Source organism: Crocodylus porosus, unplaced genomic scaffold (genome assembly GCF_001723895.1).
Source record: "Crocodylus porosus isolate Cpor-Errol unplaced genomic scaffold, CroPor_comp1, whole genome shotgun sequence".
NCBI lineage: Eukaryota > Metazoa > Chordata > Crocodylia > Crocodylidae > Crocodylus > Crocodylus porosus.
The window spans coordinates 63,955,396-63,969,707 of record NW_017728948.1 but is presented as its reverse complement, the minus strand read 5'-3'; the positions used below and the strand labels follow the sequence as shown (position 1 = coordinate 63,969,707).

Genomic DNA, 14,312 nt, shown 5'->3' with positions numbered 1-14,312 from the left:
GCTTGTATACAAAGTTTCAAGTTTGGATTGCCTAGATTATTATTATTTACATACACAGTTGGCTTTTCCACTTCATCGCTTTTAACAGTCTATGAAGTTTGTTTAAGTACTTACCAGGACTCAAGATGAACAAGTTGAACCTAGACAACTGTTTCTTACCATCACCTGTTTTTTTTGCCATGCAAGAGCATTATCTATGTGAGAAACAGTGACTAGCCAATACATTTCACACTAATCACAGATCAAGCTGTTAAATATTCAGGTTGAGTAACTGGTGCATCCATTATCTGTTAGTTAATCCAGTGCCTTGAAGCATGCAGCACTCAAGTGCTGACAGTCCCCATTTTGTTAAACGCACCATTAAGTGCAGATATCCTTACCCTACAGCATAGCGTATTTCTCTGTCCACTCTCTTGCTAACCTATTGTACCTATTTGGACAAGTATATTCAGCATTAATATACACAGACTTCAATGGCTACTTCACTGAATTCTACCTGCGTAAAAAACTTAAAACCTAATTTTAACAGAAAGCAAGATTATAAAACCTTCACCCAACAGGGAGCTTCAAAACAATAGTTATCCAAAAAAAGGCACTACAGAAGGGTCGGCAACATTTCTGGGCCATGTGCCAAAAAACTCTGCAACCTCAGCTTGTAAGGTGTTGGTGTGCCAGGAGTGGATGGTGGGAGAGCCGTGAGGTGTGTTTGATCCTTCTTGTGGCAGTGCAGCCCTGACCCCTTCTCCACCTCAAGATGTGCCGCACATCACCAGCACCTGCTGCGAGCAGCCCAGGTTCCATGGCCAACAGTCTACCCAGAACCCAGGTCAGCTGTGGCATGCTGAGCAAAATGGCTTCACATGCCACACAACAGCCAAGGTGCCAAGGTTTCCTGATCCTTGCACTGCAGTATTTATTTACTAGATTAATCTTTCCTCAAAGCCTAGAAGCATTATAACTGATACCTCCTATTTAAATATAGTAAGCCAATAATTAGGCAGTGCAAACTTTAAATACTTATTGCCATGACCATGTAACCCCTCCACTGCAACTTCAGGTAAAATGTGACATCTTTGTATTATAACTGTAACATTTCCTTTGCCAAAAATAACTACCTAGTCTAATGCACAAATTCTCTCCGTCCCAGACTGATCGCAGGTGACCTACTCCTCCCCACCCTCTGCTTTATACCAGAGCAGAGTGTTCCTTGAAAACTTTGTTAGTATATTACCCTTACATAATTCTGTACTTACTTGTCTCTGTCTGTTTTATAGATACGTGCAATCTCTGGCACTAGAGGGTCATCTGGATTTGGATCACATAACAGTGAACAAATGGATAAGAGAACTGTGAAAAAAAAAAAAAGCGTTGACAGTGAAATCAAAGACCTTAACCAGAGTAGAAATGCCATTATTTGCTTTCTCAAAACAAGCTTATGACAGATCAATTAAGTCGAGGGAAATTTTGTAGCCCACCTAAATGCAAGAGTCACTGACCTACCTCTTTAGAGATTATTACAACTATCAGAAGTAACCAGAAAAACAACCTTGTTCTCTAAGCTCTTCAACTCCTGCAATTTCCTCTATTGTCTATGTGTACACAACAGCATACATGTGAGAAAGGCAACAAGGTTTACTGAAACTGTGCACACAAGTTGTTACCACAGAGTAATCAATACACTGTGAATTCACACCCTAGTTTCACTGAGTGGCTTGTGTGCCAGGTCCTAAATAAATTTAAAGTGATCACAAAAAAGGATTAGAATCAGACTGATTTCTTCTTTGCACTAAGACAGTAATATACTAGTCTGCCCTGTTCATGCTAAATATATGCTGATAAAATAAAACATTAAATTGAGACCGTCACAGAAAAAATAGCTGCAAGCAACAATATTAACTTTATTCTTTACTGTCGCAACCACTGCAATATGCCATGACATGATGGACCCTACTGTGGGTACTAAACTTGGTTTGCACCTTTTGGACAAGTAAGTTTAACTTCAGGAACTATTTTAACCCAACTTAAAAACCAACACAAAATCTGTTTAGATAATCTTATTTTAATTTAAACCACACATTTCAGTTTACTTTAAATATCAAACAAAGGAGTTAAGCTGAAATGAAATAAGCCACTTTTAAACCAATATAATTGTTTATATGAATTCAATCTTGCAGATTCAGACAGATACGAAAGCTGGTCCTTAGTAATAGCTAAAACAAGAAACAACAGCATAAGGGTGCAACACTTCAATGATCCTTTTCTACTCAGGATTGAGCCGTATTCCCCAAGCCTGCAATTCATTGAGGCTAAAAAAAGTTGAGAATCACCTATTTGGTTGGGGTCACTTAAAGGCAACATGGGTAGGATCTCACCCTGCTGTGCCCTGCTCTTTCCAATATCTACCCCCTCTTGACTCTTCAATTTAGAAATGAGAAAGCTGAGGGGCATGGGCCAAGTGAACAGGGAACTGTTGTTCACCAAGTCCCAGAATATTAGAACTGCTGAAATTAATAGGCAACAAGTATAAAATTAACAAGACAAAGGACTTTTTTATGCAATATGTAGTTAACTTGTGGAATTCACTGCCACAGAACATGGTGGGGGCAAATAGCATAGCCAGATCTAAAAAAAAGGGACTGGATAAATTCATGGATGATAGAAGTATTAATGGCTATTGAACACAATGGTTGGATGCCAAGGGAGGATACTGAATAAGGGCTAGATCACTCTAGACACAGCTGGCTCAATGATCTCCCTGTACTTCTGCCACTGTTGGGAGACAGAATACTGGACTAAAGAGACCATCAGTCTGACCTAATACGGCACTTTATGTACGCCAGGGTCAAGGGTAGCCCCTGCTGAAGCTGCCCTGAAGGGTCTCGCATAAGCTGCTGACCACCCACGCAGCCCCTCCTCCAGTGCCATGCTCATGGAGCCAGCAGGGGACAGGTTGGTCTGGAGAACACAGCTGGATCTGTGCAGCTACCTGCCTACACACCACAGACCACACTGTTGAGGCATGGGGAAGGAAGAGGGGCAGCAAAGGGGCTGCCTGGAGTCAAGGAACAGTAGAGAAAGCAGCAGCAGTCCTTAGAGCGGCAAATTACAGGCACTGCTAGAATAACTGGAGCAGACACAGGGTGCCAGACATGAGAACATTTACGTCCTTACACATGGAGCTTACACCACACTAGCTAAGGCACACCCTTTGGAATCCCTGGGCTAGAGAATAAAAGGTAATTCTAGAGGGAAAGCCAAAAGGAAAAAAAAAAAAAGAAACAACACAGCAACACCACAAAGATGACATAAAATTAGGGTTTTCCAAAGAAAACGTTACCTTTAGAAATAGTTAAAGCAGGAGACCATTGTGATCTTAAAATATCAAGACAAATGCTGCCATTACTGTTAATATTTGGGTGATAGATTCTTGTTGTAAATGCAACCTATAAAAAAAATTAGGTAAGTATTTACATTTTATATAAAACATGCAACTGATATTGCAAATCAAACTACTAATCAATTACATTTATTCTAAAGAATAATTACGAATGAGACACAAGGATAGTTTTTACAGTTCATGGAAAAAAAAAAATCTTGAAATACGTGTTAAGAAGGCCAAATTTCCAGCTTTTAAATGGCTAATCTTTCAATGCCATGTAATACTGACACTGGGCAGAGCACATTTCATAGTTACAAGTCCACAAGAATAAGGCATGGAATGAAAGTAACAATGGTAAGACTGCAATGAATCACACAACACTGTTTATCACAAAACTGAAAGGCAGTTCCATGTTTCCCAGCTTCTCTTGATCAGCTGGTCAACTGTATGATTTACAGCATTAGAAAATATGGTTTTAAGTGCTACCAAAACAAACACATGCCAAAAATGTTAAGTTTGGCCACAACGAAAAGTCTGTATCCAGTATCACTTCCTCTACAAAACCTAACAGGGATTTTAAAGATAACCTGAAAATATTACATTTTGTTATAAAATAAATTCACTAAGTTAACAGGGTGTTTGTTTTCTAATTTCATAAAAGTCAACTGAAAGTGATTTTCCACTCAAATTGCTTTTGGCCTTTTATTTTACCACACTTAAAAACCAAACTAAGTCCATCTGAATTTGCCAAATCATTAACATTTTTATAAGTTACAGTAAAAAACCCCATAAATGTTGTAACAAGTTTTGATGCTATACATGGTTATATGAAATGCTTCCAAAAATACCTCACCTATATTTAGTTCTAAAAGGTGCAGTTACAGGCAGCTGCCCTAAAATATGTAGGTATTGGTAACATCTGTAGTTGTTTTAAAATAATTTCAGAATTTACGGGTTTTTTAAGCCAAGACGAAAATGAATGAAATACATCAGCAAATGTGTAAAACTTTTCCTATGCAATGTACCAACAGATACCTACACTCAGAAGGGACATTATATACTCAGGACAAAGGTACAAACATAACAGGGCTAACATTAGAACTCACGGATTCATAATTTCTCTCCCTGGGTTCAGCTCGCTAAAGGGCACTAGATGTACAAGTGTGAAAATGAAACTTGCCTTAGGTGGTTTGAAAGGGTAGTCTGTAGGAAAGTGAATTGTCAGAAAGAACACGCCACCTTGATATGGACTGTCATTCTGTCAAAGAAGCAAGTAATTATTCTTTAGTTATTCCTTGAGCATTAAAACTTTTGCTAAAAGCATTTTAAACCAAAAAACCAAATAATCACTGACATACTGTGGATTGTTTTTGTGCTTACAAGTAAAGCTATGAATAAAATTCAATCCCCGTTGCCCAATATGGGTTGTACAAAGATGAACTACAGCATATCAGATTGGTCACAGATGCACTTAATTTTCTCCTAAGGAACTGCTACATTTACTCACATACCACAAACATCTTTCCCCTCCAGAATTGGCTTATGCATCTTAAACAGGGAAACTCTTTTTGATTCACTGTAAGAGGAGCATAGAGACACTGTGTTCTAATAGCTATCGAGATGGCTCCCACTTCCCTCTGGCCCAGCAAACAGAAGGGGGCTGAGCCCAACCCTTTCACAGCCATTGAGGAGCTGACAGTAGCTAGTGACTAAACAGTCAATGATCTCCCTGTACTTCTGCCACTGTTGGGAGACAGAATACCGGACTAAAGAGACCAGTCTGACCTAATACGGCACTTTATGTATGCCAGGGTCAAGAGCCCCTGCTGAAGCTGCCCCGAAGGGTCTTGCATAAGCTGCTGACCACCCACACAGCCCCTCCTCCAGTGCCATGCTCATGGAGCCAGCAGGGGACAGGTTGGTCTGGAGAGCACAGCTGGATCTGTGCAGCTACCTGCCTACACACCGCAGACCACACCGCTGAGGCATGGAGAAGGAGGAGGAAGAGGGGCAACGGGGCTGCCTGGAGGCAAGGAACAGTGAAGAAAGCAGCAGCAGTCCTTAGAGCGGCAAACTCCTTAGGGGCTGTGAGAGAATCAACACCGTAAGCTTGTGCCTGACAGTACAACTGAGTGGGCTTAAGGCAAGTCAAACTGATGTATACACTCAGCCACAATTCTAGAAAATCTGTTTCTGGAAAGCAGAACGCATGTGGGGAGAGGGGGAGGTGGGAGGACAGAAAAGTGCACATCTTGTTGGGGGGAAGGGGATGGGAGGAGATTTGATATGCAATAATAGAAGGTGTTCCATAAAGCCTTAATTCAGAGCAAGTATTTGTCAATATTCTGGCCAGATCCACTAGGATCCCTGGAAAAAACACATACATGCCTTACTGCCCTTGTAGTTTGCAAAAACTGAGGACTCCAGGAAAATGGAATAATGGTGAAGAACAAAATAAGGATGTACACAGAGGAATAGAAGGTTTCCTTAACACTTTTACTTTTTACAGCAGTCTTCAGTTGTGATATTTAAAACCTTGCTACAGCAAAGTCTGTTTCCAAAATAACAAGACTGCAATATCTGCCTCTCTATCCTCTAAGCTAAAGACTAGGAGGTAAAAGGGTAATTTGGTCTTCTAATATTTTTGATTTAAAGCAGGGTAGGCCAGATGAAGGACATGTGGCTGGTCTTCAGGCTGAATTGGGCCCACAGATTGGCTTCACATGCTGGAGCCAGCCCACAGAGCATAGCTAGTGTGGGCACTGTATGCAATGTACACCCCAGACCGGTCCTGTGTGCCGCTTGTAGCCTGCACATGCCAGCTCCAGCCCTGTATACCACATGCAGCATGTTGGCCCTGCCCCTGCACTACACGGTAGACATGATCAGCTTGGAGCACGCACTGCACATGGTACCAAAACCAGACTGACCCTGTGTGCGCTGCATCCCATACAAAGCGCCAGTCTACGGGCCTCATCTGAACCAGTCCTGGATGTAGCATGAAGGGCTAATCTAGTGCAACAAATTTTAAAAATTCTCCTTAAAAGGAGAAAAATGCAGCAAACTGTGGCAGAGTTCTAGCCTGCAAGGGGCCCCTCATGTCCCCTGCTCCCCCCCCCCCCCAAATACTGGGAGGCTGGGGTCAGGGGACAGCAGGTCAGTAGTGAGGGGGGCACTGGGTCAAGACTGGCCACTAATACTTACAAATGGGTCCTGGCACAAAAATGGTTGAGAAACACTGGTTTAAAGGAAACCTGGAAGCTATTTGAAAACTAAAATATCTTGACTTCTTAAAGAGAAAAAAACCCCCTCATCTGCGCATACCCTAGCCCCATCTCATTTCTTTAGTTTAAATAAATTTGAACAGCAACAAAGAATTCCAGTAAGAGGCAAGATGCTCAAAACAGCCCCGAAGTGCCACACCTGATACTTTAATGGCACTGCTTTGGCAAAGATTAAGTGTATTATATCTAGTATTCACTGAACATCTGCTATATTGGCAACTACAATTCACAAATGACCTTAGGCCTTTTATTGTACATTCTGGAAATAAAATTTTACTGTTTATAAAAAAGAGGAACTCAAAGAATTACTTAGAACCAGTGTAGACTAGACCTAGGCAAGCTTCCTCATATTTCATTGACACTAAAATCTCAAATCCTTATTCCTAAAATTAGTAGATGCCAAGATAGGATTTATCAAATCAAGGCTGTCCAACTTATTTGACTACGCAGGCTGCTCCCTTAATTCAGCAGCAGGTAAGAGTGGGGGAGTACAGTAACAGCAACATTTGTCCCGTGGGTTCCAGAGATATGCCAATACAGCAGTTTGAGCAGTAGAACAGGTTGCCACTTGGACTGCAACCAGCACATTTACACCAAAAATTCCTACATTTTGGCAAGGTTCTAATTCTATGAGAGGACTTGAAAAACTATTACCATAAACCCAAGGACAGGTAAAATTACTAGGCTAATTCAGGATACTTTTATTTATTCTCTTGCTTGAGCAGCATGCACTTTAAGGTGAAAAGGCTAATAAATGCCTTTGGACTGATGGAGCGAGTTGTGCGGGAAAGGCCTGGACAACACTGAATGAGGAAGAAAGGCAGAATGGAAAACAGTCTTACAAGGAAAAAAAGACCCCAAACAAACACTCAAACCCTTATGAGGATGCAGATACTAGTCAAAATTTTACTCAACAACATGCAACTCAGACTACTAAATTTGTTCCAGTATCAGCATAACTATTGACCCAACCTTCTGAGAGCGCACTTTGTTGCATTCAAGGAGAAAAAGGAGAAAAACAAATCCAGTTTCTGAACTTTGAGCTAAAGATCAGACTCTTCATTTTCCTCCACAGAGGAAGTGAAGATGAGCAGACATATGCAAATGATATTTAAACCAGACCTATATGTAAGGTCAGATCAGTACTAACAGTCACCTAAATTAACAGTTCTAAAATGCAACCCAACTAGAGGCATCACCGACAGGCTCCACATCTACTGGTACTTGACCAAGTTTAGCTTACTTGAATTACATTTACAAAAAGTGAGAATTCAGTCTGGAACCCAAAAACAACCTGACACCCCCTCAACCACCGTTGTTTAAAGTAACAACGCAGGTTAAGTGAGCCCTTGATAAATATGGACACCACTGTTAGCATTCAATAGGACTACAGAGATAAACAAGGATTTAAAGTTTTGCCTGCAGAACCATGTTTTTTGTCATGCGTGAGAAACAATATTTAAACCAACTTTCAGACTGGAAACCAAGGGAAACCACAGAACCAGGGAAAGTGCTCCCACTGAAGGGACTGCCCCCCAGTGAGTGCCACTGAGCTCCACATCTGCAGGCAAGATCCAAAGGCACAACTGCTAAAAGATGTACCTACATATGAATAATGTTCATTCCAAGCAAGTACATTTTTCTAAAACAATCCCAATAAAGTTCTCTTTGGTCACTGATTCTTTTTAGAACTGAGCAGCTTCTGGTATAAAAAAGCTACAGCTATTTTGATATCTTAATTCCTAAGCAGTCTAACTTGTAATGTATTTAAACCACAATAAGGACAAGTGCCTTTGATAAGTATTTCTAATCTAAATTTTCAAGCCATAGTAAAATTTTAGGCATGTTTTGTTCCTGCAGCTATCTGAAATTCTGCATGTCAGATTCTGTTTATCCCGTCAGAGCTATAGAAGTTCTGCCAACCCAGTCCAAACAAAGCTCTCCTCATCTGCACCAGTGCATCTATCCCGGTAAACAAAAGTCTAATTCTGCATACAGACTAAGTCAATGTTGGATCAAACTAAAGAAACTTTGGGGTGCATAAACATATGTTCTAGATAAAGATAATATTTTGTTTGTGTTATTTTTGAAAGGCAGTTCACATAACATACACACACGTCACGTCAAAGAGATGACCTTGCAAACAGTAATTTTTTCCCCTTCATTTCTCCTAACAGAATTCTAGGGAGCATCTAAATTAGGGACTAACTGTGGAGAAATTAAGACAACAAGAGTTCTTGCTAATCAAAACTATTTCACACTAGCATTAACATTCAACAAAGTGGGAATACTTACAGGTCCCATAATTGTGGCTTGCCAATGAAACACTAGAAAAGAAAAATTCAGTGTTATTACCTATGCATTATATATTCTCTGAATTAAGACATCAGATCAAGTTGAATGCTACTTACTATCATCTCCAACTGGACCAGCTGAACACTGTGCGGGAGGATCACGGGCTAAGTCACTAAGCTCCTAAATAAAATTAAAAAAAAAAACAAAAAAAACACTGTTCAGAAAAATGTTGGTGAAGTACTATATTATTTTTCACTGAATATATAAAAAAATCCTGTATTTTCTTAATGTAAAAGACAATACAGACCAAACGATATGTCAAACCCTTAAAAATTGCACTCTCAGGCCATGGATGGCACTCCAAATACTGGAGTGCTTCAAATTTGGTGCTATGCAGACATGTACACCTCTACTGATTAGCATGAGTCCCAAGGACAGCTGACTGCACGGAAGACTACTCACTGGCCATCTACCCTGCTGCCCATCCATCAGGGCAGAGCGAAGTAGAACAGAGGACCCCTTGAACGTACAGATATTTCAGGAAATGCTTCAAAAGAAAGCAGTTCAAAAGATGTTCCTTATTTTTTAAGGGCTTCTTTAGCCACACACACCTGCACCCACCATTTGGAACACTTCAAAGGCAACTGCAAGGTTTTACATATCACAGGGATGGGCCAGATGCAGCTCGCCAAGCCATTCTATCCAGCCCATGGGGCCCCTAGAAAATTCAGAAAATTAACAGTTATCTGCCCCTGGCTGCCCATCATGCGGCCCTCAACAGCTTGCCAAAACTCAGTAAGCAGCCTTCTGCCTGAAATAATTGCCCACCCCTGACAGCATGTCTGTCCAGGGCCTCAGCAGGTATCAGAAATGTCTTCATGAAAGAGAAGACCTACTAAGCTTGGCAAAGTAAATAAGCTTCTAAATTCAAGTTCTGAGATTTAGAAGTCAGTTACTATTTGTACTTTTTATATACCCCATGTTAGAAGATGCATGAAGAAAGTCATTACATACTCTATTAATACTTTCTTCCTTAAAGGACATGAGGGAGAAAAAAAAAGGATAAACATTAAGTTAAATGTCTTCACAATGTACCAGAAACTAAAGTTTAACACAAAAACAGGAAGCTCAGCAGTTCCACCTTCTTGGAAGTACCATGCACATGATCAGCAGCTTGCTGTATCTATTTAATGCTTTAAATAGTGAATTGCAAAGACTGGCAAGTGTAAAAGGATTTCTGCAAGAGTTAATTTAAAAGAAGGGTTTTTTTTGTTTTGTTCTGTTTTTTGAAAACTGCACCTACCTATATCAGTTTCAGAAAGCTTTTTTTTTTAATCCTACGAAATCCTGTCACCTGCATGTTAGGTTTCTCTGTTATTTATATGACTCTAGCAAAGGTTTAAAATGCAATGTTCTTTTAATCCAATTTATAGGGATTACAATACTACATAAGAGACACAGGTGTCTCATTTTCAGATGTTTCTGTTACTTTGGAAATTAAGTTATGTAGTGGTCCTGAAATTCGTTAAATATACAGTGTTAATTTTAGGTTTATGTTTTATTTAATTAATTTTTAGAACTCCTTAAAAATTATTCTTTAAGTGCTTACAGCTAGCTTTTTAGACATTAAGAAATTCTGAGTGAAGGGACGCCCTACTTCCCCTTCCCTCCCCCCAAAATCACAGATGGGGATCTTGGCAGTCAAAAGTACTACACTTCAGTTAAGACACTGAAACAAGTTATTTCCAATATGTTGGCTAAGTTCCTTGAACATTTGTCACTTGCATAGCGGTGTACTGTAATGCACAATGGAGGAAAAAAGCCACAGCATTCATTAGTTGCCTGAAAAACCTTAATAAACAAAGTCTCTGAACTGTTATTAATTTAGAAAACACAGCACTTGTATGTTTCTCTGCTGTTAAATTATTGACAAGCCAACATGCCATCAAAATGGTCTCTTCCTTGTAAGTTAACTCTAACAATAATCGATCACTTCCGGTAAAATAATATTTACTGGCAAGCATACAGAAAATATGACCTAGTTTTCCATACCAATTCACCTCCAAAGGTTTCTTAAATTACTTAAGACTATTCCAGTTTCCCTTGCCTTAGGAAAGTCTTTATACCATAAGTCAATTCATGTTTTACTTTCTCAAATTTTGCAGAAAACAGCTTAGCAAAATATCAGTAGCTAAGGTTTACAACTCCCACCTACTAAAAGTAATCATGGTTAATTTCCAAGTTTAGATGAGGACATCTAAATGAGCAAAGAATAGCAATCTAAGGTGCAGAAAGAATAATCAAGGCTTAGGCACGTCAACATGTACAACTATTTCCTCTTCCTTCTTGTATGTCTAACCTCAGCCCAAATCAGGATTTCTAACACTACCTAGAATCTGGAACATTTCCTTACCCTTCACCCACAGCAATCTGCCCCAGTGCATGTAGCTTAATATTCTGTATCAATTAATCTTAACCTATAAAATGGGCAACTTCAACACCATAGTATTCCAATATCCGATGCAATAGACCTGCTATGTTCAGTTAGCCACATTATCTTCAGTTTCCCTACTCCTACTCAGAAGTACAGGCAGCAGTTCCTTCTGAACAGACCAACATAAATCCTATGATGTCTAATCCACAAGTTTGTACATTCTCTCAAACTTATTTTAAGAGGCTTCAACTTTACCTCATTTAAAAAACACATTTTCTAGTGCACCAAGACACTGGTTAAGCTCATATGTTGTTTTAGAGAACTGCCTTATAGAAAACCTGTAGCTTAAAATTAAACTTGTAACATGACTTAAGCCAGTGGTGTCAAAGATTTGGCCCAGGGACCCCTATTGCCCTGCCCAGGGGTTTTGGACTAGCCCTGCACACTGCGCATGGAGATACTGTAATGCAGCACATGCCATGGACGATGTGGGCCCAGCCTGTGGGTCCAATCCAGCAGCATCTCTCTCATGTGGCCTCTTATCAAATGAATGTTATAACCCTGACTTAAGAGATGGAGAAAGACCCTTTTCTTTAAGTTTCTTTTTAAACGATCATTAACGTGTACCTTCCAAAAATGGTATTTCTACATGGAAGCAGGGATAGAGGAAAGCACACTTGCTTGAGTTCATGAAGAGATCACTTTTAAATCAGCAACTGGCTGGAAAAATTTGCCCTGTAAGTGAATTCTAGGATTTACAACTGGCTGGGGAGGGGGGGGAAAGGCGCATCGGGAAAGAGAACCTGGAAAAAAGGAACGGGAAAGGAACAAAGGTGTAAAACTCACTCTCTCTAAACCAACAGTTCTAAACCTCATTACATTCAAGGCATCTCAGTAAATGCTTGTTAAAAAACTTTAAAATGTTAAGAGGTTTCAAATCTGCATCATCTAAAAAATACATTCAGAAAATACACCAGAAAAATGCTTTTAGATAATGCACATCTGAAACCTCATTGAAGTTTTTAACAAGACAGATATGCATGTATACTTGTCACTTAATCATTTAATTTGACCTGAGAAAAGAGATATTTCAGTGTGGTTCATTTTCTTAAAATTATTTCCCCACTTATATTCTTAGCAAGCTAGACCTACATTTTGCAGTAAGCCTAGAGGATTTCAGCAGTAGTTCAACAAGAACCAGGAAACTTTGTGAAAAGTAATTTCAAAAACTGAAGTTTAATTATAATATTAATCTAAGCAGCAAACTTTCCCAAATGCTCACATCAATACTACATTCTGTTTTATTCTATTTCCAGATTTGACACTTGGGTTAATAGTAGAAGTTCTTTCAAGAACAGCTGGATGACTTTGCAGTCAGGTAGCATCAAGTTCTATGTACGCATTTAAAGTAATCCTAACATTATTATCCAAGTTGCTCCATGACAGCCAAAGACAAAGTCATAAGAATCCTGTGGTTGAACTGAACCATTTGCAAACTGGAAATGGCCTCACACAGGCTACAGTTAAGTTTTACAGTAAAGTTTGCAGATGACACCAAGCTGAGAAGAGTAGTCAATAAGCTGGATGGTAAGGGTAGGATTCAGAGAGATCTCAACAAATTGGAGAATTGGACCAAATCTCATGAGGTTCAATAAGGACAAGTATAACATCCTACACTTAAGAAGAAACATTCCCATGCACCAAGACAGACTGGCTAAGCAGCAGAGTGCTGCAGAAAGAGACCTGGGGATTACAGTGGACAATAAGCTGAATGAGTAAACAGTGTGCCCTTGCTGCAAAGAAGGCTAACAGCATACTGGGCTGACACAAATAGTGACACAAATAGGAGCACTGCAACCAGACTGAGGGAAGTCATTATCCCCCTCTACTTGGCATAGGTGAGGCCAAATCTGGAGTGCCGTGGTCAGTTTTGGACCCCTCACTATAGAAAGCATGTGGACAAATTGGAAATAATCCAGCAGAAGGCAAAGAAAATGGTTAGGAGGCTAGTAACTGGGCTTATTTAGCTGGGAGAAGAGATGACTGAGAAGGAATTTAATAGCAGCCTTCAACTACCTGAAGGGGATTCCAAAGAGGATGGAGCTCAACTGTTCTCAGGTGGTACAGATGAAAGAACAAGGAGCAATGGTCTCAAGTTGCAGCAAGGGGAATTTAGCTTAGATATTAGGAAAAAAAACTTCTCTCACTAAGGTGTTGATAAAGCACTGAAACTGGTTACCCAGGGAGATGGTGGAATCTCCATTCTTGGAGGTTTTAAGACCCACTAGACAAAGCCTTGGCTGGGATGATATAGTTGGCGATGGTCCTGCTTTAAGCAGGGGTTGGACTAGGTGACTTAAGGTTGATTCCAATCTTAATTTTCTGTGATTCTATGATTCTAAAGCTTTTCACAGTAGGGACAGGAAGGCTTCTCACCTTCCTCTTCATCTGTAGGAAATACTAGCTTTGATACAAAAGGACAAATTTAGGAGTACACTGAAAAAGATTTTTGGGGTCGATACTAATGGCCGATTATTAATGAGCCATATAAGCGGATACCAATCTGATTCCCGATATGCGTCCTGGCAGCTTGGAGAGCAGCATCTGGCTGGTAAGTCTATAGAGGAAAAGGGGCAGGGAAGAGGTATGGGAGATCGAGGGTACAGATCGAGGCCCCAGTGTGAGGAAGGGGCTGGGACTTGGGGCAGGCACTGCCTACCACAGAATGGAGCAGCGGGGCAGCTCCCACTGCTGGCGCATCCCGGGGGAGGCACAGAAGGGCACATGCCCCCCTGTATCTGTACATGGGCCGAGGTCAGGCTGTTGCTGCAAGCTGGGGCTGGGAGTGCTGCAGGGGTCTTCCCAGCAGGGGTTTGAGCCAGGGTTCCAAGCGGGGTGGGCAGCAGCAGTGGGGGGGGGG

The 14,312-nt window shown here is 40.5% G+C and overlaps 1 protein-coding gene across 1 annotated transcript in view; it reads right to left on the bottom strand.

Moving 5' to 3' along the window:
• Nucleotides 1–14,312, bottom strand: part of UBE2D3 (ubiquitin conjugating enzyme E2 D3) — a gene marked incomplete at its 5' end in the record, with an annotated part of 33,173 nt that overhangs the window by 2,258 nt on the left and 16,603 nt on the right. Inside the window, 5 exons of the mRNA XM_019552624.1 lie at nucleotides 1,254–1,347; nucleotides 3,338–3,443; nucleotides 4,560–4,637; nucleotides 8,959–8,990; nucleotides 9,075–9,138. Of these exons, the coding sequence (XP_019408169.1) occupies nucleotides 1,254–1,347; nucleotides 3,338–3,443; nucleotides 4,560–4,637; nucleotides 8,959–8,990; nucleotides 9,075–9,138 (374 nt within the window). The remainder of the gene's footprint in view (nucleotides 1–1,253; nucleotides 1,348–3,337; nucleotides 3,444–4,559; nucleotides 4,638–8,958; nucleotides 8,991–9,074; nucleotides 9,139–14,312) is intronic.